At 35.8% G+C, this 27,771-nt stretch overlaps 1 protein-coding gene across 4 annotated transcripts in view; it reads left to right on the forward strand.

The window, feature by feature from the left end:
- The window catches only part of ERBB4 (erb-b2 receptor tyrosine kinase 4), a 1,252,881-nt gene that overhangs the window by 437,490 nt on the left and 787,620 nt on the right, over positions 1–27,771 (forward strand). For all 4 annotated transcript variants that reach the window (XM_017343079.4, XM_008259104.5, XM_051849159.3 and 1 more), the window contains exon 2: positions 12,376–12,527. In XM_017343079.4, coding sequence (XP_017198568.1) covers positions 12,376–12,527 — 152 coding nt within the window. The remainder of the gene's footprint in view (positions 1–12,375; positions 12,528–27,771) is intronic.

Consider the following 27,771-nt stretch of genomic DNA (forward strand, 5'->3'; position numbering starts at 1 on the left):
GGGGACTAACCAATTTACCCACCATCTGCTGCCTCTGAGAGTATGGATTAGCAGGAAGCTAGATCAGAAATGCAGTAGCCTGGACTCAAACCAGGCACTCAGCATGGAATGCAGGCATCTCCAGCAGAAGCTTAGCTGCTGTGCCACATACCTGCTCTTGTCATTGTTATTCTGATAAGAATTGTCTTGAGTCTATATACTTCTTTGGGTAAAAGGGTCATTTTAATTATATTGATTAATCCATGAATATAGGATTTCTTTTCATTTCTTTTTTTTCCTTTACTTTCTTACATCAGTGATTCAATTTTTCACTGTAAAGATCTTTCATCCCTTTTGTTATATTTATTCCTGGGTACTTTAATTTTTGTAGTTTTTGTTTTCTTTTTAAAATGGTTCATTATCAGTGGTTAACAATGCTAATGATTTTTAAACACTGAATTTTTAACTGGCATGTTTACTAAATTTGCTTATTATCTAAAAAAATTTGGTTGTAGTCTTCAGGGATTTCAATATATGAGATCTCCTCTTTTGACCTCATCATTTCTAATCCGGATGTTCTTTAATTCTTTCTCTGGTCTAATTGCTCTGGGTAGGACTTCCAGTACAATGTTGAATAAACATAGGGATTGATTTTCACAGCTGCCATCAGGCTCTTAGCTCTAAGGCAAAGCAATAGGTTCTTTTTCTTACCCAGTTTCCCAGTAGCTGGAGTCTATTGTGCTTTCTGATGGAGATTAGGGAGGGTTGTTGAAGACAGTCCCTGAGCTGCTTTGCTGAGGATGGTCCAATAACACATTCTGCAGGTACAAGTCTAGGGGCAGAGTTTCTGGTCCCTGTTGTACATTGATTATTTTTTTTTTATCATCACAGGTGTGGTGTTCAATTTCAAATCTAAATTCAGAACTTAATTCAATTCCCTCTCCCTAGTAGAAGGCAAGTTATCTCTAGCTTGTACATATGAAGCTTGTCATCTATTAGATATATAAGTTTTCTTTTCTATAGAAAAAAATATGTGTATTTTCATAGACTCACGAAGATTCACAGTAAATAAAACATATACAAGCACTAAATGATTTAATTCCTACAAGTCCAGGTATCTTTTTTTATCTTGTTACTAGTCACATCTAATATGAAAAAGGGAAATGTTATAGCATTCTTTACTTTGAAATGGAACCAGATGCTACAGAACTTCTATAGTTTTTGTGGAATATTTTTTAAAAAATTATTTATTTGAGAGTCAAGGTTACAGAGAGAGGGAGAGACAGAGAGAAATCTTCCATCTGCTAGTTCACTCCCCAAGTGGCCGAAACAGCTGGAGCTGGGCCGATTTGAAGCTGGTAGTTTCTTCAGGGTCTCCCATGTTGGTGCAGAGGCCCAAGCATTGGGCCATCCTCTTCTGCTTTCCCAGGCTATTAGCAGGGAACTGAATCAGAAGTGAAGCAACTGGGACTTGAATTGGCACTGGCAGCATCAGCCCCCAACTGGGATATTTTTGAGACTTGTATTACTAATTGTCTTAGATAAAATTAAGGAGCATTGTAATGTATTTTAGTGTTTATTCTTTTATTATTGAACAAATACTTTTTTGAATTAAAAAGAAATCTAATGGACAGATAAAATTGTAAATATTTATGGGGTACCCTATGACATTTCAATGCAGGTATATATTGTGTAATGTGTAATCAGTGTAAAAGTGTCTGTCTCTTCAAACATTATTTCATTATGCTGGAAACACTCACAATCATTTCTTCTACCTTTCTGTAGAAAAATACACAGTGTGGTACTGTTTTCTATAGTCACACCAATGTGTAATAGAACACCAGAACTTCCTACCTCCTGTTATTGCTAAAGTAGTACCTGTCGTCTTCCCTCCCTGCTACTCTCTTAGGCTCTGATAAACACCATAATATTCTCAACTTCTATCAGATCAACTTTGTTGAAAATCACACAAGTGAGCTAGAGCAATAATCGTCTTTCTGTGTATAATTTACTTCTTATAATGAACTCTGGTTTCATTGATATTGTTGCAAATGTCAGATTTCACCCTTTTAAAAAAATGGCTGAATAATATTGTCTTGTGTACTTGTACCATATCTTCTTTATCTGTTTATCAGTTGGGAGACAAGTATGTTGTTTCCATGTCTTGGCTATGGTGAATCTTGCTTCAGTTAACATGAGAATGCCATAGAATGTTTAATCATATAGTTGTTAAGGAATTAGAATAGGGGCATCATTGAAAATCAGCCTTAAATAGAACATCTTTGAAAGATACATGTATCTTATTTGTGTTAGGGCACTTCTTCTGGTCCTTTTTTCAAGTGAAAGGGGACCTACAGGGGTTAGCACCTTGGCACAGTAGGTTAATCCTCCACCTTTGGTGCCAGCATCCCATATGGGCACTGGTTCTAATCCTGGCTGCTCCACTTCCAGTCCTGCTCTCTGCTGTGGTCTGGGAAAGCAGTAGAAGATGGCCCAAGTGCTTGGGCTCCTACACCCATGTGAGAGACTAGGAAGAAGAGCCTGGCTCTTGGCTTCAGATTGGCCCAGCTCTGGCCGTTGCAACCATCTGGGGAGTGAATTAATGGAATACCTTTCTCTCTCTCCCTCTCATTGTCTGTAACTCTTAACTCTCAAATAAAATGAATAAAATCTTAAAAAAAGAAAGGGGACCTAAGAACAGATACATACAGTTTGGCTGACTTGATAAATTATTTGTAGATATGATATTTATTTGTAGGTGATACTGAGTACTTTTTGTGACACTGTATATTGTACATCAAGACTTCTCAGAATAATGCTTCTCACAAATGATGTCTACCTTTTATAACAGAAAATGATGTATATTTTGTGTGTACTGGAGGGGGGTACTTATTCCCATTTACGATAGACAAACGAAGTTTCACTTTGATTGTAAATTTGGTTCAGTGGCAGTGAATCAAAGTCAGAATGAAACGCATCATTATTTTTAATAATTTAGCTGAATTTGTACACTATTGTTATTTATAAAAATTTACATAAAGCTATTACTAATGTAAAATATTATAAATTGAAGACATACATATATTTATTATTGCTTTAATGCTTAGTCCAGAACACCATATATTATGTTTCTTCATTTACTATTTGTTGAAAAATGCATGACAGAACAAATAAATGAATGACAGCGAGCTGGTAGTAACAGATGAATGAATGACATAGTGTTTGTAGTGCTGTCTCCTGATCAAACAATGTTTCCTACTGTAGCCCTTCTCACCTGAGTCTAATTCTCACCCGAGTCTAACATTAGCATATTTTAGTTTTTTTTAGCAGATCTTACATATTTAGATACAGCTTCACTCTGAATGAGAAGTTTGAATGATGACTCAGGACAGTGGTGTGGACTGGAGTAAAATTATGCAAATTAACCACTGAAAACAGGCACATGGACCAGGGGACAGATGGAGATAAAATAAAGCTAATATTCTGATGGCCAATGCTTGTGTCCTGTCAGGGATTTTTTTCATCCAGTAGAGAGATACCTTCATGCATTTGCAAGAAGGCACCCTTATCATAGAGCAGTCCTCTGTTAGAGAAAGTCTTAATGAATAGGATGCTCACAAAGAAGCATGGGGATGACAATAATACCATGTGTCACTCTTTCTATTTCTCTATTTTGCCCATCATTGTTACAGCTTGATTGTCCCTAAAAACTACTTTTTCTTGTTATCAGCCAAGTGAGCATTTACCGATGTTGCAAAATGAAAAGGGAAGCCTCACTCTAAATCTAGTACAAGAGAAAGGCCACAGCCTGTTTCTTAATGTATTTCTTTATCAATGCTAAAGAAATAAAGCTTGATACGTAAGTATAGCATCATTTAGGAGCATCAAAGTGTTTCCTTCTTTTAAGTAGCAGAACAGAAAATACTGCCTCACATGCTGCCACTTTAATTACAGTAAACTGCGAAGGTCTCCCAGCGATAAGACATCACAATCAGGCTGGTTTTTATTACACACAAGGGGATGATTGAAGGCATGACGATCTAGGGAAGAAAGATGTTTGCTAATGTTTACATACTTAGCTCCCACTGGCATTTCACCAGTTTGGAGATTTACACTGTCCCTCTCAATCTGAGAAAGTGCATCCAGCTTCTCAGCAAGACCTCCAGGAGAGCCAGATGATGGGGCAGATGGCAGATGACTAATTTGGCAAGCTGTGATGAGTGGAAATTGTTTGCTTTAATTGCTTGTCAAGTCCAGTACCTGTATTAAAGTTAAGGACCTGAGCACTTCCACAGAAAACAAAATACTAGAAAGTAAAAAGAAAGATTTTAATGTGTGTGTGCGTGTGCGTGTGTGTGTGTGTGTGTTTATAGGGAGGAGAGTTGAGAATGAAAAGATCAAGGAGAGAATCGTGGCAAGAAAGTAGTAAGAGAAATAATGTTCTGTCCAAATCTACATGACAGAAGCATAATGTCTAAATCTATGAAGTCTTGGTATTATATATATATAAGAATATAATTATGTATATTCTTATGTTGAAGGTAATGTATATATATATTTCCTTCAACATAAGAATTTTATGAGATATAAGTTAAAGAAAAAGATATTGAAATACAAGAAAAATTACAATGAACCAGAACAAAAATTGCATATAAGCAGTTACAAGTCAATTGTTAATATTCCATGTAGTACACTTAAAATCATTTGCAGCTTTTTTAGTTTTACTAAGCTAGTCTTGAAATATAAAATGGAAAAATTAGATGTATTATATGGTTAAAATTTTATACTTAGAAGATTAATGTGTACTATTCAAAAAAAGATATCATTTGTCATCAGGAGACCATTTTATATATATATATATATATTTATATATTTATATATTTATTGTGATAGTCACAATTTATGAGCTTACTTCCCTTCGTAATAAAATCTAGCAGTTTAGAAATATATGAGGGTGTTTTAATAATATTTTAAGTAAACAGAACAGGTAAAATGCAGATGAATTCAGTTTTACATTGATCAATCCAAAGCAGTAAAGATAGTCTATGGACTTTGATTTCTTCCATCTGTGCTGTAGAGTGTCTTTGCCTTCCCTTGCTACAACTCTATACACAAAGCAATGGTCCTTTTCCTTTTGTTCAGGTTTTATTCGGAGAATTTTTAATTAATGTCAGTGGTTTCTATGTTTCTTTTCTTCGGGAGTCATTGGAATTGTGGTAGAAGACAAAGATTCACAGAATACATTATAGACGCTTTTTTGGGGAGAAGTGTGTCAATTTTTACATTGAGAAATATTTCTGATTTATGGAATGTATTAGTATTTTAATATTCTACTTTTATTTTTAAATATTGTTTGTTTTACTTTTCTAAGGCAGAGAGAGAGAGAGAGATACAGAAAGAGAGAGATTAATTTCTCATCTGCTGGTTCACTCCCCAAAATCTCCCATCTGTGAATGGACCTGTCCAAGGCTAAGAGACAGCAACTCAGGAACTCAATCCAGGCCTCTCATGTAGATGACAAGGGCTCAAGTATTTCAGCTGTCACCTGCTACCTTCTAGATGAGCACTAGTGGGAAGTAGGATGCATGAGCATAGTGAGGCCTCAAACCTAGGCATGACATGTGGGTGTCCAAGCAGCACGTTCACTGCTGTTCCAGTGCCCACTCTACTTTTAAAGAAAAGAATATGAAATTTCTGAAATGCAAACTCATTTCAGTTATTTATCATTTTGAGCCCAATGATGTCTGATAAACTATCAATACATTGGTGGGTATTTTTAATATTATATTAATATTAAGTTAACAATTATTAATATTGAAACCATAATACAGAGATGTGTATTCATAAAGGAATATATGAACACTAATCATGGCTTGCTCAGGAATAAAAGGATGGTTCATATAAATAACTCACCCTAATAAGTTAAAAGCACTTCTCCAAAAAATGGAAAGAAAGCACATAATAAACTTTAACATTGCAGTCTGAACCAATACCTTAGTTAATTAAGATTCTGTTATATACCACAATAAAATATATGCTAAACAAAAGGAGACATATCTATGAATATTAAGAATAAGAAAGGAGGAATACTTGCAACCCTTGAATTGACAATTTTTACCTAGAAGTGTTCTGCTCATAACATCTAAAGTGGGTTTATTAATAACGCTCAGCACCAAGCTGAGCTGTGAAAATTGAAACTTAAATTGGTGAAGTGACTTATTCAGGTTCATTTGGCTTTAAAAATGCATGGAGTCAGGAAACTTTGGTCTTGGCTGTCTTCTGCTTCTCAGTGACACCAAAATCTGTTTGTTATTCAACAACTATTCACTGTTGAGTGCCTGTTCTTCTCCAAGGTGCTGAACAAAGGCTTTATCTCCCATGGAGCTTATACTCTAACGTAGAGACATATGCTGAAAACGTAAGCAGGTATATAGTACAATTTCACATAGCAGTAGAATACAAGGAAGTCAGAGTGCAAGGTATGGAGAGCTGATACCTGTTTTAGATAAGATGATTGAGACAGATTTTCAGAAAAGGTGACATTTCAGCAAAGACTCTAATATAAATTCTTATAAGAAATCACAGCAAGTTTGGGTTTTACAGTGTTTGATTAAAAGCCAAGGAAAGTTTTAGTAGGGGAATGGCATGAATAATTTACATTTTAAAAAGATCATTTTGGTTTCTATATGGGGAATCAATTAACAAGGGCGTATTGATCAGTGTTCTCCACAGCAAGAGAACCAAGAATTTGCACACACACACACACACATACAGGGCTTTCAAAAGGTCATGGAAAGTCTATATTATCTTTTCATTCAGTTTTTCCCCAGACCATTTTTAAGGCCCCTTGTGTGTGTGTTTATGTGTGTGTGCACACGTGTTTTGGACAATAGATGCTAATTATTCATTTTGTAAATAGTAACTCACAGTAGGCATTTGACTTGAAAGTTAGACAAAAGCTTGATGTAATTCTATTTCCCCCTCATACTATCTTCCATTTGTAAACAAATGAAGTGCTGGTTTCATAGTCATAACAATCCTAGGGGCATTACTTGATCTTTAGTATTGATATGGATATTGTTAATGTTTCTTATACATTGTTCCCATTCTACAAACTCCTGCTTCTTGATTTTTTAATGTATGAGGATTGTATAACTCACGTGCTGTTGGACGTAAATCTGAAGTTGAGAAGAAGAAAAGGCCTGTGTTGTCAAGTGTAGCTACATTTGTAATGGAATCAATAGCAAATAGAAAAATTGGTGATTTCACTGAGGCCCCACATCGAGCTTCACTCCTTTAGTTAAATTTGGAATGAAAACTCCGGGGAATACATGTAATTTTAGGATTTTAGAAACTTGAACTATTTTAAGCTTATAGTTTAACAACTTGATAATAGTGTTGGCAAAGGGGACTGAATTTTGTTAAACATGTTTTGGTTGGTGAAAAAGATTTTTCAATTCTGTTTTGATAAACAGCTTTGTGAAATCAATGAAGCGTGATGGTTTAAACATTGTCTTGTATACATTGCCTGATTGGAAAATCGATTGACAAATGAAAGTTGTGAAGCATTCAGTGACAGCTCCATGAAGAGAATTGCACATTATTTTTATGCATTTATCCAAACTAATACTTTAAAATCAAGTCTGTCTTTCATGATACATTTTAAGGAATGTAATGAATGTACTATTGATTCTAGATCATTTGAATCAAATGTATGTATAAAGAAAAGCCTCACCAATGTAAAAATATTTCCTAAATTGAACAACACGCAGTAAAAACTAAGAACTAGGATATTTGGTAATTATAGCATTCTGATTAATTAGATTTTCTGCTTATTGGAGTGTCTCTTTGTTGGTGAATATTTCTAAAAGTATTCAAATTTTACTTTTTACAAGTATGTGTAAAACACAGCTGGTCATTTATTGAACAATGGAAACTTATTTTGAGTTGAGATTCAATTTGAATGTCACTAGTCATTTTGATGTCAAATAAAATATTAATGATAATTTCTTGCAAAACACTACGTTATGTATAGATCAACAGATACAAAATAATGACCACTTATAAAATCCATCATCAAAGAATATGCATCTTTTTGTGGATCTTTTATATAAGCTGGTGACTATAATGTATGGTAGTGTCCATTATGAGATGTTTATACATAGTTGTCAACATTTGGACTATACAAAATATATGAATGAATGTTGATAATGAAAATCTATTATGAATTTAAATCTATCCACATTCAAATAATTCCATACTGTGTACTTAATTTTTTCAATCTATGCAGTATTGAAAAATGCAAAAATACTTAGTATTGCTCTTATAATAATAGATGTATCTCCCGAAACTAATTTACGCTTCTACAGAAAAGATCAGAATACACTAAATACTATGGAAATTTTCTCATTTAGATGATTACATATTGATTTTTACAGATTAATATTATAGCGTTGATTTTATTTCCTACTGAAGGAAGCTTATAACATGTAAGTTGTAAGGTGGAACTGGGTACATTTTAGAAATAGTGCAGCATACTTAATACTAATATATGGAGATATGCCTAATTACTTTTATAAGTACTTTTATGTAAATATGTTTGTCTTCATTGGAATTTAGAATAGTTAAAAGTGTGTATTCCATAAACCCATATAATAATACATTTCTCAGTAGACATTTTATGTTAATTTTTAAAATTTTTCTGCAAGCAGTAAAATAAAGATCATAGACTAAGGGTTTTCCAAGAAATCCTCTAATGTATAATGAAAAAAATAGATCCTGGACTTTCATCTTGACTGACAAACAACATTTATGTGAATCAATTTTTTCTTGCTTATGTGGAATATTATTGTAGTTATCTGCAGCAATGTAGTTTTCCCTGATTGTTTACTAGTTTTAATAGTATGGTCACCTTCTACGGAACCAGTAAAATATTCAGATGATCAAGAATAATCATGTAATTTGATTATGAATTGAACGTATTCAGTCAAACAACCAGTCATTATAGTTACAGTTGCATAAGGTCAAGAGCATATTTGCTGGCGCCGCGGCTCACTAGGCTAATCCTCCACCTTGCAGCGCCGACACACTGGGTTCTAGTCCCGGTTGAGGAGCCAGATTCCGTCCCAGTTGCCCCTCTTCCAGGCCAGCTCTCTGCTGTGGCCAGGGAGTGCAGTGGAGGATGGCCCAAGTGCTTGGGCCCTGAACCCCATGGGAGACCAGGAGAAGCACCGGGCTCCTGCCATCGGATCAGCGCGGTGCGCCGGCTGTGGCAGCCATTGGAGGGTGAACCAATGGCAAAAGGAAGACCTTTCTTTCTGTCTCTCTCTCTCACTATCCACTCTGCCTATCAAAAAAAAAAAAAATTTAAAAAAAAGAGCATATTTCACGGGCTGGCACCGTGGTTCACTCGGTTAATCCTCTGCCTGTGGCGCCGGCATTCCATATGGGTGCCAGGTTCTAGTCCTGGCTGCCCCTCTTCCAGTCCAGTTCTGTGCTGTGGCCTGGGAGGGCAGTGTAGGATGACCTGGGTGCTTGGGCCCCTGCATCCGCGTGGGAGACCGGGAGGAGGCGCCTGGCTCCTGGCTTCAGATTGGCACAGCGCCAGCCGTTGCGGCCATTTGGGGGGTGAACCATCTGATGGAAGACCTTTCTCTCTGTCTCCCTCTCACTGTCTGTAACTCTGTCAAACAAATAAATAAAAAAACTTTAAAAAAAAGATCGTATATCATAACCAGAATTGCTTTTTCCTGTGTGTAATATTTTAGCAGTTACTGTCAATACTACCATTGTCTTGATGTTAGTGGTAATATGACAATGTAAGACAACCGTTTGAAAATGCTGTTCTCTTGTAGCTCACTTCTCAGCCATCTCTGCATTGTATGACTTGTTCTTTGGTTCAAGATGGTAGTTCAAGTTTTATCCATCTGGTGTCTACATTCCTTGTGGCAAACTCTAGGGAAGCGTGAAGTAATGATCAGTCCCCAAGTACATTTCTGGAAAGAGGTTTGAGTAGGTGATATACAACATGTAAGAACTTACTCCCTTGGCCAACTTATTTCCAAGAGGAGGAGAGAAATGAAATATTTATTTTGGGTGTGACATGACCTTTTAAAAATCATGCAGTCTGCTGCTGTGGAAGAAAAGAGAATTGAATATTGTGGATCATTTGTGTCTTTCTTATCACTCCACAAAGCTGTGTTCTCAAAGGCAACAAAAAAATGAAGCATAGTAGGAGGGAGAAGCAGGAGTGAAGCTCAGAAGTGAAAAAGAGTTGCTTGAAATTGATAAGCTGAGAGAAAGGAAGTCTTTGTTTTAACATTTGTTTTATGTGGATTTCAGATACAAATAGTCTGAAGATTATGTTGCTTTTCTGGAGTTGTCATAACAAAGTACCCCAGAATAAGTGGTTCAAAGCAATAGCCATTTAACCAGTTCCCATATGTTTTTAATATAAAAATATGCTACTGTGGGAAATTACAGGAAATGATTTGTGTTTCAAAATTTCAAAGTGATGAAAAACTCATCTAAATAGCTATATTTTCCAGTTAAATATGATTTGATTTTTTTTAACTTGGCCAGTTCTATTTCTCTAAATTCTTTCATAAGTTTCCCTAACATTCTTCATGAAATATTCTATTATATATCTTAGATGGGGAAATCATTTGATTTATAAGAGTATTTCTAGAAAATATACATTTTGATAAATTCTAGATAGATAGACTGTACAGATGTATGTTTTGTTTTTGTTTTTTTTATTTTTTTTATTTTTTTATTTTTTTTGACAGGCAGAGTGGACAGTGAGAGAGAGAGACAGAGAGAAAGGTCTTCCTTTTGCCGTTGGTTCACCCTCCAATGGCCGCCGCGGCCAGCACACTGCGCTGATCCGAAGCCAGGAGCCAGGTACTTATCCTGGTCTCCCATGGGGTGCAGGGCCCAAGGACTTGGGCCATCCTCCACTGCACTCCCTGGCCACAGCAGAGAGCTGGCCTGGAAGAGGGGCAACCGGGACAGAATCCGGCGCCCTGACCGGGACTAGAACCCGGTGTGCCAGCGCTGCAAGGTGGAGGATTAGCCTAGTGAGCCGCGGCGCTGGCCCTGTTTTTGTTTTTATAATGTATTTCCATTGTGGTTAATGAGCTACAATGTTCTTCAGTGCTTTTAAATTAAGTTATTTTTTTTCCTGGTATATTCTTAGGCAATGGCAGGCTTTAATGTGATACTGATTATTTGTTTAACCTTATAAAGATTTTTTGCATTCCTCTATACAAATCAGTTCTCTTGAATACACATCAGGAATCATAGCTTTTTTGTAAATTCTGTCTCTAACACTTGATTTTATTACTAAACTCTCTTCTGCATGTCTGTGAAATTTATACATTTATATTGCCTTAAATTCAGTGTGTATTATTTAACTTACTCAAATAATCTTAATTTACAATCTTTGCATACTAGTATTGCAATATTCATGATATAGTGTTTTATAATGAATAAAAGTTTTGCTAAAGATTATGTACACTATAAAAATAATAAATAAAAATCTGATTTGTGGAAAACAGAAAAATACCTATACGCAAAACACAGAAAAAATGTATACTTTCATGTGCTCATATATGAACAGATTCACAAACTCCCATCAAATATGGCAGGCTAAGATTTTTTATTATCAAGGTATCATTCCTCAGATACTCATGGTTATACAGAGATGATTCAGTTGATATCAATAAAAGTTATAATTTGCTCCATATCTCAGTAATATGTGTGAATAAATAGTTCAGTCTTGTTTGTTTTGCTTTGACTTTAAGACTGTGGTGTTTTTGAAGTCTTATAGACCATCAAAAGATGGTGAAAGCAATCTTCATTTTCAAATTATATTTATTACCTCTTATAAAATAAGCTATTCTAATTATATTCTAATTATGTTATAAATCTACTCAATTAGAATAGCTTATAAGGCAAGATATTTTAAAAATAGTATTGTTTTCATCTTTTCATTTTGATGTATTTATATTTTTCATTTATGTGTTTACATTTCAATTTATTTATATTTCTAGAATAATCCTAATAGAAATAATTAATATCATGCTTAAAGTGAAATAAAATACATTTACATACTTTGTATGATTACGGCAAATGATGTTATTTTGAGTTTTTCTCCTTGCTATATGTTTCTTGGAATCTGTGTCTTCTTACTCTCTGTGATAAGCATATATAATTTAGAAACATGAAAGTGAAGGTAGTTTTCAATGTGTGAGCCTATTGCTCTTAAGACATACAAAGATTTTAACTCGGAGAATTGGGATAGACTTGTAGAATAGTGAGTCTTGAGAAAGATATTATTACTGTGCATGATATATTAAGATTATATGGCTTAATATTCTCTTCTTATCTTTGCAGTGTGTGCAGGCACAGAAAATAAACTGAGCTCTCTCTCAGACCTGGAACAGCAGTACCGAGCCTTGCGCAAGTACTATGAAAACTGTGAGGTGGTCATGGGCAACCTGGAGATAACCAGCATTGAGCACAACCGGGACCTGTCCTTCCTGCGGGTAAAGCTGTTTCTCTCTTATTTCTTTTTGAGTGGATGTTGGTGTCATGATATTTAAAGAGAGACCTGCTTACTTGTTCCAGTAGCTATGCTCTTGTGCCTGACAGGAACCATGACTGTAGGCAATAGATAAGGTGAACAACAAGAATAACAATCTTACAATGATTGACACCCTAAAGTTAGAGCAATTTCCTCAGATTGATAAAAACACCTGTCAGGGTGTGCATACAACCATTTACAGGTCTGTCTTTTCTCTGACAGTCTGAGGAGTAGGAGAGCCAGGGGACCAATCAAATCAGAATTGGTGACTTAGGCCAGTCATCTGCTTTCTGCCCCTGTGGACTTTTCAGGCTCTTGCATTTTACGAAAAGGAAATAAAGCTGTAACCAAAATGAGGATGATGAGGATGATGAGGATGATGATGATGATGGTGATGATAATGATAAGTGCATCTATTTCAGAAAACCTGTACTTCATTTGGAGTAGATTCATAGGAAATCACAAGTACTTACCTAAGTATACACTGATACTTGGATGCATATAAATGTATTTGTGTGTATATGAAGTTACCCAGAGGTAGCCTATCCTTTTGGAAACATTTAGCTCTCTATTCTTTTTCTGATTAGGCCAGCTGTAAGTGCTAATTCTTACTTTTTTAAAAAAAATTGATTTATTGGAATAGGTATAGGGAAATCTGAACTTCAGAGGAACTTTGAGGTAAAGATGTAGTATTTACACAACTATGAATTTATTTTTTATAAAAGAATTTTTAAGATACAGTTAAATAATTACATTATTGAAATGTATTTTATTTTTTCCAGTAATATTTACAAACTTCTTAGGAGCATCTGTTATAAAACAAAAGGAATATATGCCAAATATTACTATCATAAGCTGTTTAGTGAATTATAAATTATAGAGAGAATTATGATAATTTCATAAATTCTATAGTCAGCTAAGTGGTAAAAATGTATTTTTAAAACTGAGAATGTGATTAGTATTTCTAGAGTTAGTATCAATCTCAATAAATGAATACCTCAAAATATTAAAGACATTGTGTATTCATTTTTCAAATGACTCATATTAGAATTAAAATATTAAAAGTTTATTTTCTTTTTAGTTGTTTGGTTGAAAAAGCTCTGTTTCTACCAGTATGTGTCAAAACTTTGTTAATAATTATGATACTTAATTATGATATATTTGTAGTAGAAGTTGTCTGTATCCTAGATTGGGAATGCCTTAAGAGAACAGAAAACTTTTTTGGAGATTCTTTCAAGAGTACATGTAAGACCACAACACTTAGCACAGGATATATGCCAAGAAAATAAGTAGCATTTTAGAAAAAGGAATGCTAATGGAGAAAAATGAAGTTGGAAACAGTATAAAATGCTATAAAACACTATATAAAACATAGCAGATACTAATTTCACATATGATGCATTCTTTATATGTACATCTAAGATTCTTTTTATAGATGTATGGTTTCCATGTGATTTCCACCAATAGATCAGGTATGTGGGAATTGGACAAAGGCTAGATCTGTTTGGAATTCATTCCCAGAAAAAATTGAAATTGTGACAGAATGTTCTGTTTCTGCAAATGTCCTTTCCATGGTCCCTTGGGTACCAGAGCCCAGCCGTATTTGTCATGTGGTTTGAATGTCAGACAGAGCTGTGCACACATCTGAATGGAGGCAACACACTGAGATACGTATGAAGAGCAGAGCAAAAGAATACTTAAGACAAACTGCAGATGTGGAACACTCATTTCTAGGTTCTAGTCTGCTTCTGAAGACTGATTGCGTTCCAGCTATTTGGGTCCTCTAGAAATACCTGGAACTCTAGATAACTTTATAGTGATTTCTCCTTTTCTCTGTTAAACTAGATAAGGTTGTTTCCTTTTATTACAAAAATGCCCTGGCTAATATGAGAGTACTTCAAAAAGTTCATGGAAAATGCAATTAATAGTTAAATTAATTTTGTCACAAAACATTCTTGAAATCCAAGCATGGTTTGTTCATAATACACAGTTTCCATGAACTTTTTGAAGACCCTTCTTCCATCTCCCAAGGCCGCAGGAACACAGTGAAAGTGGGCCTTTGAAATTGGATTGGATATGTTTATACAAATAATAAAAAATACAAAACTGTATAATGTTGTAGAGATACTTCCTTTAATTTTTGTTACATAGCATAAATTTCACTGCAATGTTATACATTCTTTTCAAAATGATTTTATTATAACAGACTTGATGTTTATCTCCTTCAACTCAGCGTTCTTCTAACCTTCATTTTATATTTCTATTGGGAAAAAAAATCTTGTTGACTATGTTTAACATTGGACCTCTGAAACACCACATATTTGGCTAAAAAAAAGGCCCTAAAACTTATTTACTATGTACTTTATCTCCACCACAAGGTTATGACATATATAATAGAAGCAAGGCATAAAAATCACAGAATTTGTGCTGTTGGCTCACATTTTATGAACTCTTTATAACAAGGCAAATTGTAGCAAGTAATGGGAATGAACTATTAAGACCTTTACCTTCATTAAAATTCCTGGAGCCTTCTGTCCTTTGTCAACCCGTGGTCTTCCTTGCTACCACTTGCATTCAGTAGCCCAGTTATTCTAAAGATGCCCCTGACCCACCAGCTTTCACACTTTAAATTTACTTTCTTTGTTTTATATATCCACTTTAAGCAAGTAACTGTTAACTATCAACTATGAGTAAAGCAGAGGATAATGTAGAAGATACATAAGGAGTGTTGGGATGAAGTCCCATCCATTGCTGTAATAAATGGTGATTTTTAATCTATGGCTTAATTCAGTTATTTGCCAATTGTATGGGAAATAGCATATTTTAGGATCATGAACAAATAAATTTATTGCACAGTTAATTCTTAGATCTGAAATATGTAGTAATAATAGCAGTAATCCATTAAACCTCTGTATGCTATCATTGAAAACTCTTAAATCTTGGTGATTAGACATGTCATTTATCATTAAGCTGTGAGTGAAAATAAATCAATATATCAATAATTTTTAAAAGATTCATTCATTTATTTTGAAATCAGAATTAGGGGTATAGGGGAGAGAGAGAGAAAGAGAGAGAGAGAGAATGAGAATCGATCTTCCTTCTGCTGGTTCACGCTCCAGATGGTTGTAATGACCAGCATTGGGCTAGGTCAATGTCAGGAGTCGGAAACTTCATGTGGATCTCCCATGTGGTTGGCTGGGGCCCAATCACTTGGATCATCTTCTGATGCTTTTCCCAGGCCATTAGCAGGGAGCTGTGCTGGAAGTGTTGCAGCCAGGACACAAACTGGAATCCAAATGGGATGCCAGCATTACAGATGATGGCTTTAATTACTCATGCCACAAGGCCAGCCACTAAAATATTTTTAAAAATGACAACATTAATATTTTATTATTGGGGACGAAAGGCTATAACTTTGAAAGTGTCAGAAGATTCAACTTTTAAATTGTTTATTGATTTTTTTGGACTTTTTAAGATAAGCAAATTTCATGTATTTCATATGTACAGATTTAGGAACATAATGATACTTCCCACCCTACTCTCCTACCTGCCCATGCTTCTACCCTTCTTCCTCCTCTTTCCTCTCCTCTTCCATATCTTAATTCATACAATGGAGGCAAAGGCTGTAAACAATCATTGAATCTCAAAATGTCAATTTCACTGCTATACATTACATTTTTTGTACTCTACTAGTTATCACAGATCAGGCAAAACATATGGTATCTGTCTTTTTGAGACTGGCTTATTTAACTAAATATAATGGTTTCCAGTTGTATCCATTTTTGTTGCAAAAGACAGGATTTCATTCTTTCTATTATGGCTGAGAAGCATTCCACATGATATATACGTGTGTGTGTGTGTGTGTGTATAAATCATCAGTTGATGGACATCTGGGTTGATTCCATGTTTTAGTTGTTGTGAATTGAACTGCAGTAAGCATGGGGATGCAGATAACTCTTTCATAGGCTGATTTCATTTCTTTTGGGTAAATTCCAAGGAGTGGGATTGCTGGGTTGTATGGTAGATCTATTTTCAGCTTTCTGAGGTTCCATACTGTCTTCCACAAAGGCATAAAGGCTGTGCTAGTTTACATTCCCACCTGCAGTGGATTAGGGTACATTTTTCCCCGATTTCTTGCCAGCATTTATTATTTGTTGATTTCTGTATGACAGCCATTCTAACTGGGTGGGGTGAAACCTCATTATGGTTTTGATTTGCATTTCCCTGATGGCATGTGATCCTGAGCATTTTGTCATGTGTATGGGATACTGCTGTTAAGAGATAATTAATGATATACTCCCTCAGATAAGAAAAATCAAATGTTCTCATGAGATTGTAGTACATTTTGGAAAATGCTTTATTGTGTATTTAACAATATGTAAAATAGATTTTGTATGTAAAAGAAAAATATATATGAAACTTCTATTTCATTTTTAAAGATTTATTTATTTGGAAGACAGAGTTACAGAGAGAGTTAGAGAGAGAGAGGTCTTCCATCCACTGGTTCACTCCCCAGATGGCCACAATGGCCGGAGCTGCATCAATCTGAAGCCAGGAGCCACGAGCTTCTTCCAGGTCTCCCTCGTGAGTGCAGGGGCTCAAGGACTTGGGCCATTCTCTACTGCTATCCCAGGCCATAGCAGAGAGCTGGATCAGAAGAGGAGCAGTCGGGTCTAGAACCGGTATCCATATGGGATGTCGGCGCTTCAGGCCGGGGCTTTAACCTGATGCGCCACAGCGCTGTCCCCTGAAACTTCTGTTTTAAAAACTGGAACTTTATAGAAGTTGTGTAAGTAACTCATTTTTCTGTACTAAAATAAATGTCCTATCCTTAATTTCAAATATAGCCTTGGTCTTTTAGTTAACTTAGTGTTTCATAGTGCTTTGGAACTGTCATCCTCTTTCATTAGGATGTGCATGGGTTTCCCATGTGTGAGGATGTTTGCTTTTTAACCATTCTCCGCAGGACATGAAATTTGTCTTGCTTTTCCAGTGCTGGTAAAGGACCTATACTCTTTCATTTTCCACATATGCTCCTCTTCTGACTAATGTTAAGCATATTCAGGAAGAAAGAGAAAGCTGTAACTTTTAGACTGCAGGAGGCTGACGGGCTTGAACCTAAGACTTAGTCTTGTTAGTCTGGTTTGGATGTAATAAAGTCAGGAGAGATGCGAGATGCTTGGCAATAATGAATTTCAAGTTGCAACAGGAAGCCGTACCTTGTCCTTCTCCTTAGCTATTTTCAGTGAGGATGAGCATCGAGTCAGGCTCAATATAAAATTCTGAACTATTTGCATTTCAGCCCTCTTCTAGTGCTAGGCACCTTAGCATCTTACTTTCCATTGCCCTCTGGGTGTTTGAAGTAGATGACTAGAATTAAATCCACTGCTTTAGGGAGATGGTTTTTCTCTGTTTGCATTAGTTCCCTGTAGCCTCCTCATACTCATTTAACTCTGTGCCTCAGATAAGCTATCTGCTCCATAGCATGGCTTGGCAAAGCTCTTCATTGAAATGTTTGTATTTAAACATAAATGATGATTTATAGAGTACTTATTCTTTGGGATAGGAAGTGATTCATTGAATGGTTTGTTTAAATACAAGCTACCACCGTGAGCTATGTTTGTTTTTAGCTCATTAAATACTGTATAGAATGACTTATGTGGGAGTGATTGTATTGGAGAGATGAATTAGAACAAGAAAAGTAGTCATATTTTAGAATACACAAAAATTGTAGCAGGAAAACATCACTTAAATGAAGCACCTGTGGCATAATAAAGTGGGACAACATGTATCACATTCCAATAAATACTGAAAATATAAGTCTCACATTTGTTTATTTGAAAGAGCAGTAGAGGGAGGGTGACATGGTGGGGAATAGAGGGGGGGGAGAAAGAGAGAGAGAGAGAGAGCGAGAGCGTGGGCGTGCGCGCACGTGAGAGATCTTCCATATGTTGGTTAACTCTTCAAACAGTCTCAGGAGACAGGAACTCATCCTGTCTCCCACATGGGTGTCAAGGGCCTAAGTATTTGAGCCATCTTCTGCTGCCTTCCCAGGCACATTAGCTGGAAGCTGGATCAGAAGCAGAGTAGCCAAGATTGGAACAGACACTCTGATATGGGATGTGGTTGTTGCAAATAGTGGCTTAGCCCTATGCACCACAACTGCATCCTTCCTAACATTTTTTAAATACAGCATATATATTTCAGCTGTGCACATATCTTGATTGGATTTTTTTCCACGAAAAAAATTTATAGGATAGAAAAATGTCAAAAATGTCATGTTTGTAACTCTTAAATGGTGGAAGGGCCGATGCTGTGGCATAGTGGGTAAAACCACCTCCTGCAGTGGGCAGCATCCCATATGGGCACTGGTTCGAGTCCTGGCTGCCCCTCTTCCGATCCACCTCTCTGTTATGGCCTGGGAAAGCAGAAGATGGTCCAAGTCCTTGGGTCCCTGCACCCACTTGGGTGACCTGGAAGAAGTTCCTGGTTCCTGGCTTTGGATTGGCGCAGCTCTGGCCATTGCAGCCATTTGGGGAGTGAACCAGTGGATGAGAGCCCTCTCTCTCTCTCTCTCTCTGCCTCTGCCCCTCTATAATTTTGCCTTTCAAATAAATAAATCTTTAAAAAATTGTGAGAAACTGAATAAGGTTTCTGTATCAAGTATTTGTATTGTTTAGTTATTTATTCTTTGAGTAGAGTAACCTACATTTTTATTCCATGTCACTAGTAAGACAAATTGCAAGAAAGAAAGTATACCAAGATCAAATACATAAAATTCACGATCATTAAGTTGAATGAAATTTCATCTTCAAGGACTGTATCAATTGAGTAAACAAGCATTAGAATAAGATAGGGTGTACTGACTTCTCTCTTTAACTTCTTTTTCTGTTTGAATTTTATATAAAACTGTCCTTGAGATGAAATGAAACATTGTCTGTATTTAGATGGTGATCTCTTAGCTAGGTGAGATAGAGACTATGAAAAACAAAGTAGAGAGAATAGTATTGTAACACATCACAGGAACCACGTAGAATTTTCAATGCTTTGATATTATCTGAAAGTTGTTTCTGAAACTGTTAAACATAATATATATGTGATTTTTCCTGTATGTATTTATGACTGACTTCTAAATTGAAACTTGAGTTTATAGTAAACGTAATCACAGATCTTGTACTGTATTTGAGGAAGCTATGGAATTTACACTTCGATTAGGGAAGTTTTTTCTGAGGAGATTAAGTACTATTTAATGTGAAAATATTCATTGATTCAAAATTTTGATGCTGTTCATTAACCTGCTTTGTCATGATGCCTGCCCCAAGCAATCCTATAAAATAAACCTAAAGATAAAAATGTCTATGCGCTTTATTTTACAGTTACTTAAGCATATTTTTAAAACTTACTTAATCATTTACATGATAAATTAAATATCAATTCGTATTGTAGGAATATTAAAGACAATAAATAAAACAGTATCCATAATAAAGTTGTATGTTTAATGGAAAATAAATATTTGAAGGCATATAAGATAATAGAAGTAAAAAATAAATTAGCTTTTTAATTTCATATTTATAAACATGTAAATGTAAAACCACTTTCTTGGATTTAGAATCAAATTAATGTAAAATATTAACTCTATACAGTGTTTCTAAGAAAATATTATTAAAAATAAAGCTACTTAATAAAAACTAACTTATTTATTATTACTAGCAATAATTAATAATAAAACTACTTTTTAAGCATTTTAAAGTCCCTGAATTACAGTGCACTTTCCAGAAAAAAAAAAAAAAAACCTTGTTGCAAATGTATTTAAATTAAAAACTAATTTATTAGAATACTGAGCAGTTGTAAAGTGTTTCTTTATATCTCTGTGGGTTCTGGTATTTAAATTGGTTTAACATGTAAGTATAAAGAATTTATAGGCTTGTCTTAATCTTAAATTGAGAAGATTCTAAGTAAGAAATATTTTCCCTTAGGATTATTTGATACTCTTTGTTGAAGGAAATTGAATGTATAGAGGTTGTTTATCTCTTAAACTTGTAAGCAACAAGGACCTTGGTTCAAAGGGAGAGAGCAAATGACATTAATGTGGGTTTTTAAAACTGAAAAGAAGAATTTCGGCAGTGGGATACCTTTTAATTCTCAAAATGAACCCTGGGATATAATAAAAAGCTCTCAAATTATATGGCTATACAAATTTTTATTTATTTATTTTTCTCTATGAAAATGAAACGTTTTGTTTGCTTTCCAAAAAGCACAGAAAAATTTGATGATCAATTTTGCCTGAGACCAAATCAATTTTAAAGGTCTCCCTTCAGTTTCAGAGAGCATAATTTAAAGAGCAAAAGTGTAAAATAAAATATGGAAAGTGGTGCTTGTAGACATACTGCAATTACTTCCCCTGATCTCTATTTTAAACCTGAGAATTATATTAAAATATGTAATGAAAGGGGTAAAATTAAGGTATTTGTAAATATAAGACTTTTCAAGAGCATTTCTAGGAAATCTGTACCCCAAAATCAGACTATTTAATAGAATGCTGCAATAACTCCTCATACATAGTTTGGTTTCACACAAAAGATATGGGTGCTTATCATGGTGCCTGGTATCTGGTAGACCCCAGAAAGAGGTGACTCTGTGGAACCCTGTTGGGATTCAGCTTTCTCTGATTTCCATGTCAGCATGATCTGGGGGCTTCTTAGAAATTACCATGACTAAATGTGACAGTTGGGTTAATGTTCTTTTGTTATAAGCAGTGAAACTTAGGCTCAAAGGGGTGAAATAAATTTTTCATACACCTAATGGACAAACTTAAGGTTTAAATTCACTTCTCTCTCTTTTTTTTTTTTTTAAGGTTTATTTTATTTATTTGAAAGAGTTACAGAGAGAGGGAGAACCAGAGAGAGAGAGAGGTCTTCCATCTGCTAGTTCACTCCCCAAATGGCCGCAATGGATGGAGCAGAGCCGATCTGAAGCCAGGAGCTTCTTCCGGGTCTCCCATGCAGGCGCAGTGGCCTAAGGAGTTGGGCCGTCTTCCGCTGCTTTCCCAGGCCATAGCAGAGAACTGGATCAGAAGAGGAGTAGCCGGGACTAGAACTGGTGCCCATATGGGACGCCGGCACTATAGACTGGGGCTTTAACCCACTGGGCCACACTGCTGGCCCCTAAATTCACTTCTTTAACTTCACATTTTACAGGCTTGCACTTTATCTTCTGGCTGCCATTATTTACAAATGATTTGCTACTTAGAATGGGATTTTAGGGAAATTAATACAAGACAGAGAGATTTTTACAGGAAAAAAAAATCTTTTAGAACTATTTACTAGGTTGACTATGGTAGAAGAGAGGCTGGTAGATCGTTGCAGTTGTGTTCTGAGTAGACCCAGGATCTGTTAGTACAGGTGGCCATGTATATGTGGAAGATCCCTCAGAGAACTTTGGGAGCCATTTGCCTACTTCACTTAGACTTTATAGGCAAAATAATTAAACATCCATTCATTCAACAGGTATGTATTGACTACCAATCTTTGTACTTTGTGGAACTATGTTTTATAAAGAAATACAGAGGTAAACTAGTAAACAGTCCTTAAACCTGGTAAGTGCTAAGGTGTAGAAGGTGAATGCCAGGAACACCTCTAATTCCTTGAGAACAAGAAATATGTCCTAGTTGTCTATATTCCTAGTACCTTGAACCCTACCTGATACACACACACACACACACACACACGCACACGTGGTATTGTGTAGTATGTATGTGGAGGCAAAAAAAGCTTGATAAAGGGAATAATGGATAAGTTATTGTGAAAAAAGAACAGGGATGATTGAGGAATAGAAAAAATAAAGAAGGTATTCTAAGTGTACATTTGCTTGGAAAATCCACTCTATTTTTTACTGAATTCACAGATGGTGAGATAAGAAGAGAGATGAGAAAATGGAAAATATTTGTTTGTGACACAAGGGGGAAAGGGTTGAACCACAGAAGAAACAGGAAAGTGGTTTGGATATGAAAGTTGAAAACAGAGGGTCAAATAGTGGTGAGACTTTAAGACATGACAGGTTATTAATAAAGTATAGCAAGCCTAGTGGCAAGAAGGAAGTATTAATTAGGAGGAATTTAATTGTATGAGTATGATGTTATTTAAAAATTCAAAGAATTATATTGAGGGCAGCCTGGGAGTTGCTTGCAGTGACAATTGAAAGTAAGGGATGTATTCAGTACTCATTGCTAAGACCTGGGAAGGTCTTAATGCCTAACTGAATACAGAGGCTATGAGTGAGCAAGAAGAATAAAGAGATTCTGAGATCTCAAATGTAGGCAGTTGGGCAGATGTGTTGTCCTGGCTCTAGTACAGAGAAAGGAAGAGAAAGTTGTTGCCAAGGATAGCCGATGGCAGCCTTCTTGAGCTGCTCTTAGTTTTTCATGAAGATGCCTTCGTTGGACAGGTGCTTTGTATCCCAAATACAGAACACTGTCGGGGATTAGTCATAGCAAGTGGGAGGGTAGCCAGAGAACAAAAGTGTTGGCAAAGCATTTATCACTATAACTTTCCTTTTGCATAGAGTAGATAAATAGTACATGTATTTCAAGTTTCATGATCAGATTCAACCACAAGAAGTTAAGCTTGGAAAATGAGATTATATGCCTTTTTGTGCGATGAGTTTGGTTGTCATTCCAAGAGATGGAATCCCCTGAAAAGTTTGACTTAACCTTTTGTTTGCTGAATGTGATTACAGCATATCTAGAATCAGGATGAGCAGTTTCATTTTTATTTCAGGAACTAATTTGAAATCAGTCCTGGCAATTAAATTCACAGATAATGCCACTTTGGCAAAATCCACTTGTGTTTCTCTTCTTATCTGTTAACTAACACCACAGATGTCAGTGGCCTACGTCTTTGTTGGGTATGTTGTCCTCACTTCTCATTCTGTGTTAGTGAGGCAGTAGCAACATGGACTGCCCCACTACTCCTCTTGAGGTTGGCTGTTGGAGAAACGTCAACACTCGTGGGTCAGCAATGTAACATCCTTTCTGAGAAAACAGAGGACACAAGTTACATAGTGTGGTGCCTATGGTATGGCTCTCCAACATAAGGTAGAATATGGTAATAGAAGTCAAATCATGAAAGGAACAGGCTTAGCAGAGAACCACACCATAAGAATGCATATCCTGGGACAGGATGTATGTGTATGAGCCGAGAGGAAGTCAAGAATACAGGAATATGTTAATGACTAAAGCATGTATTATGGCTCCCACAGTGTTTTGTTTTCCAAGTGCCTTAGATTTTTAAAAATCTTTTGCATAGATAGAAACATAAATATTGAATGCCTCTATTTAAGAAATATAAGGTAATTAATTAGAACTAAATCTCAGTCTTCTTCAAATCAAGGGGGGAGGACAATTCTCCACGTTTTGAAGACAAGAGTTTCAAAGAATTTTGTATGAAAGTTTTGACCACCAGACTGTGTGACCATGGGCAATTGATTTAAAGTCACTGTTGTCAGGGTCGTGTTGTGGTACAGCACGTTAAGTTGCTGCCTATGGCACTGGCATCCTATATGAGGGCTGTTTCTGGTCCCAGCTGTTGTACTTCTGGTCCAGCTCCCTCCCTGCTAATGTGCCCAGAAAGCAGCAGAAAATGGCCCAAGTGTTTTGGCCCCTACCACCCACTTTGGAGACATTTGTGGAGTTCCAGTCTTCTGGCTTCAGCCTGATCAAGTCCCAGCAATTGCAGCAATTTGGGGAGTGAGCCAGCAAATGGACGATCTCTCCCTCTCTGTCTCTCCCTCTCCCTTTAATACTTCTATGCAAATAAATAAAATTGATATTAAAAAATATAAGACAGTTTTTCCTCAGGATCTTAGTATTTATTTATAATTTTTGTTATTGAGAGATTCTCATTGCCCCTATAAACCAGTGCGGCAATTTCATTTCAATAAGAGGCACTGGAAATCAGAAAGAGTAGCTGACTTGTTTGGAGTAATGCATTGATGACTGGCAGAACTTAAATTTGGGACATATTGAAGAGTGTTACTTAAGAACTCATAACAAAGTTTAACTTTACAGATAATTAAACTCATTTCATGACCTCTGAACCTTCATTATAGAACTCAGACCTTCTTTGCAGCTTACAAAAAGGGAAACTTTAAGTTGTTGCAATATGTTTTTAAATAGCTATATATATATATATATATACACACACACACACACACACACACACACACATATATACACACATTATTTATTAGTAGTATTAAATTGGTTAATCATGTCTTCTTTACTAGTCTCCTGTTTCCCAAAATGTGCTCAGGAAAACGTCATGTCTCCTGATAGCACAAATGTTGCTAAAGGAATAGTCAGTTCGGTTGTCTGTAAGCTGTTGAGGACAAATTCGACAGCTTTTCTCAGACTACATTTGGACTATTGTGTTCAGATAAAGGCACTACATTTCAGGACAAAATTGACTGACTAGAGTTTGTCTGTAATAGGCAGTTAGGGACAATATGTTTCCAGAAAGTCATGTCCCAAAGTAACCGTTGAAAGAAGTGGGTGCGTTGACCCTGGTGAGGAGAGTACTAAAGAGAATCATGGTAGTTGTTTCCAGAGACTTAAAGGACTCTCACAGAAGAGGGAGACGCCTAGTTTTGAGTGTTTTCAGAGGACAGAATTAGGCAGAAGTCAAAAGGAAGCAAATTTTGGCTTAAAATAGAGATTTTTTGAACAATTAGAGCATTCTGTCAATATAATAGGGTGCCTGTTAGATGAGGAAAATGGACAGGAACTCTTAATTGAACACCTTATATGATGCAGGCACCATTGGCACCAAAAAGCAGTACCAAAAAAGATAAAATTAAAGAGCTTGATCCAGTGTAGACACCAACTCAATGTTAGTTCTCTTTTCTTCCCTGTTTCTTATGTATATTTGTGAAAATTCAATGATATTGTTGTTATTATGCAGAAAAGGACAATAAGTCTTCCAAGGTCAAAAGACAAGAAAGAGAGCATAGCTTGGCCTTGAATCTACATGTCTTTATCCCAAACCTCTCATCCATTCTACTGTGCCTGTCGTCTCCACTGTAGAAATCTGGTCTCTTACCAGTATGGCTACTCATCCAAAAAACTAAGAAAGGAAGGACAAGATTTCATGCACGCGTTAGATAGTAGCTAAAAAATTCTAAAGTCCTTTTATTCTTTCGGACTCTTCCGTTTTCTTGGAGGGTGAGGCTACTTCCTCAGCAGATGTTCTGTTCAATTCAATTATATTTTGACTTCTTTAAAAAGGGTAACATTTCTATCCTTCCAATTATAGATTATTTAAGGTGCTTGGGAGTAGCTAAATACACTTCCAGAATCAACGTTTTACCCAGAATCTCACTCCTACCCCATCTTTACAACTTTATTTTCTTATGGCATTTGTTAGGTTTATCGAGCAGGAATTTGGAGAATTATAAGTTGTGGTAAAGGAAATATTGTCATGGTCCCTGAAAACACGACTTATCTTTCTCTTTAAAAAAAAACTTCATTCCTTTCGTCTTGAATGCTTGTCATTTATTAGTCTCTTGTTAAATGCTATGATGCATGAGTGCTTTATTTTAGGAAGGTTAAACCTTATTAACCACCATCACAGTGTTTACATTTTGTCTTGAGTAAAATTCATTGACATTTCCCTGATCTCTCCTCTAATGGTTTCCCTTGTTGAATGCCACAAGGAGAAGCTTCTGTATCTACCCTCTGAGCTGCTTTGCTGTATACTGCATATAAGTCTCGTAACGCTCTTTTTCATGCTGTGTCTTATTCTTTCTTGCCTAAAATACTCAATTCTGCCATAGTGCTTATCTTAACTAGCTAATGGGAAAACAGAAAGCCTAGATTTTATGCTTTCTAACTAATAGTAATATGGAAAAAATATTTAACCTCCGAGTTTCCTATTTCCATTTGTTACAAGGAAACATCACATTAGAACAATGTTAATATGACTTTAGTTGACTTCAAAATACTCTCATTGTTGTATTCACATGCAACTCCATTATTATTTTTATGGAAACACTTTCTGCATAGGCCTATGAATTTTAAATCAAATTCAGTGTTACAACCAAAATAACAATTCAGTATTTCTACCATAGTTATAAAATAGTAAAATACAAATGCAAAAAAAAAAAAAAAAAAAAAGAGGAGTGCTAAAACCTTAGCATCTGAAATTTTTTGTATTTCTCTTATAGAAAAAAGAATGAGAGGGTAAAAGATTTGGTAAAAGTATAGAGACACAACACTGAGAGGGTCTTAGTTGTCATTGGAGGGTAGAACTTTCATATACATTCAGTGCTATTTGATGTACTTTTTTTTTTAAGATTTATTTATTTATTTGAAAGGTGTGGCAGAGGCAGAGAGAGAGAGAGAGAGGTCTTCCATCTGCGGGTTCACTCCCCAAATGGCTGCAATGGCCAGAACTGGGCCAATCTTGAAGCCAGGAGACGACAGCTTCTTCCAGGTCTCACACACGGGTGCAGGAGCCCAAGGTCTTGGGCCATCCTCTTCTGCTTTCCCAGGCCATAGCAGAGGGCTGGTTCAGAAGTGGAGCAGCACCCATAAGGGATGCTGACACTGCAGGCTGCGGCTTTACCCACTATGCCACAGCACAGCCCCTTAATGTACTTTCCTTAACTGAAGCTTCTGACTCAAGTGTTTGCAATAATCCACACACGGAATATGATCTCAGTGACACTTTGTTCCTTAATCTATAAACTACAAAGAGTTTCTAATAGTTGATGACTCTGGATTTTTCATATCAGTTTTACTGTGAAGATTTTAGGAAATTTTACTGAACAAGGTACATTTTGGAGCCAGTAGCATTTCCAGCTGTCAACTAATTTTAGTTTTTAAGGAATTTCCAAATGGAACACTCCAAGCCTTGTTTTTTTTTTTTTTAATAGTATCTTGTGAAAGAATAAGGACTTTGATGTCTGATAAATTCTATAGATTTGACCTCAAACAAATGCCTTAATTTTTTCAATCTCAGTTCTACTTTAGGATAAGAATGCCAACATTCAGGGTTCAATGGCAATGATAATATGTAAAGAATCTTTGCTCATGCTAATTAACAGAATTTTAAAAATATAGTTCTTTTCCTAACTTTGAAATAAAAATATTTTTATCAAAGTGAAAATCTACTTGACTTCTACTTCCAAACAATCTTGATATCATAAGAAAT

The sequence above is a fragment of the Oryctolagus cuniculus genome, chromosome 3, assembly GCF_051225735.1.
Source record: "Oryctolagus cuniculus isolate XC-2025 breed Fujian yellow rabbit chromosome 3, ASM5122573v1, whole genome shotgun sequence".
Taxonomy (NCBI): domain Eukaryota; kingdom Metazoa; phylum Chordata; class Mammalia; order Lagomorpha; family Leporidae; genus Oryctolagus; species Oryctolagus cuniculus.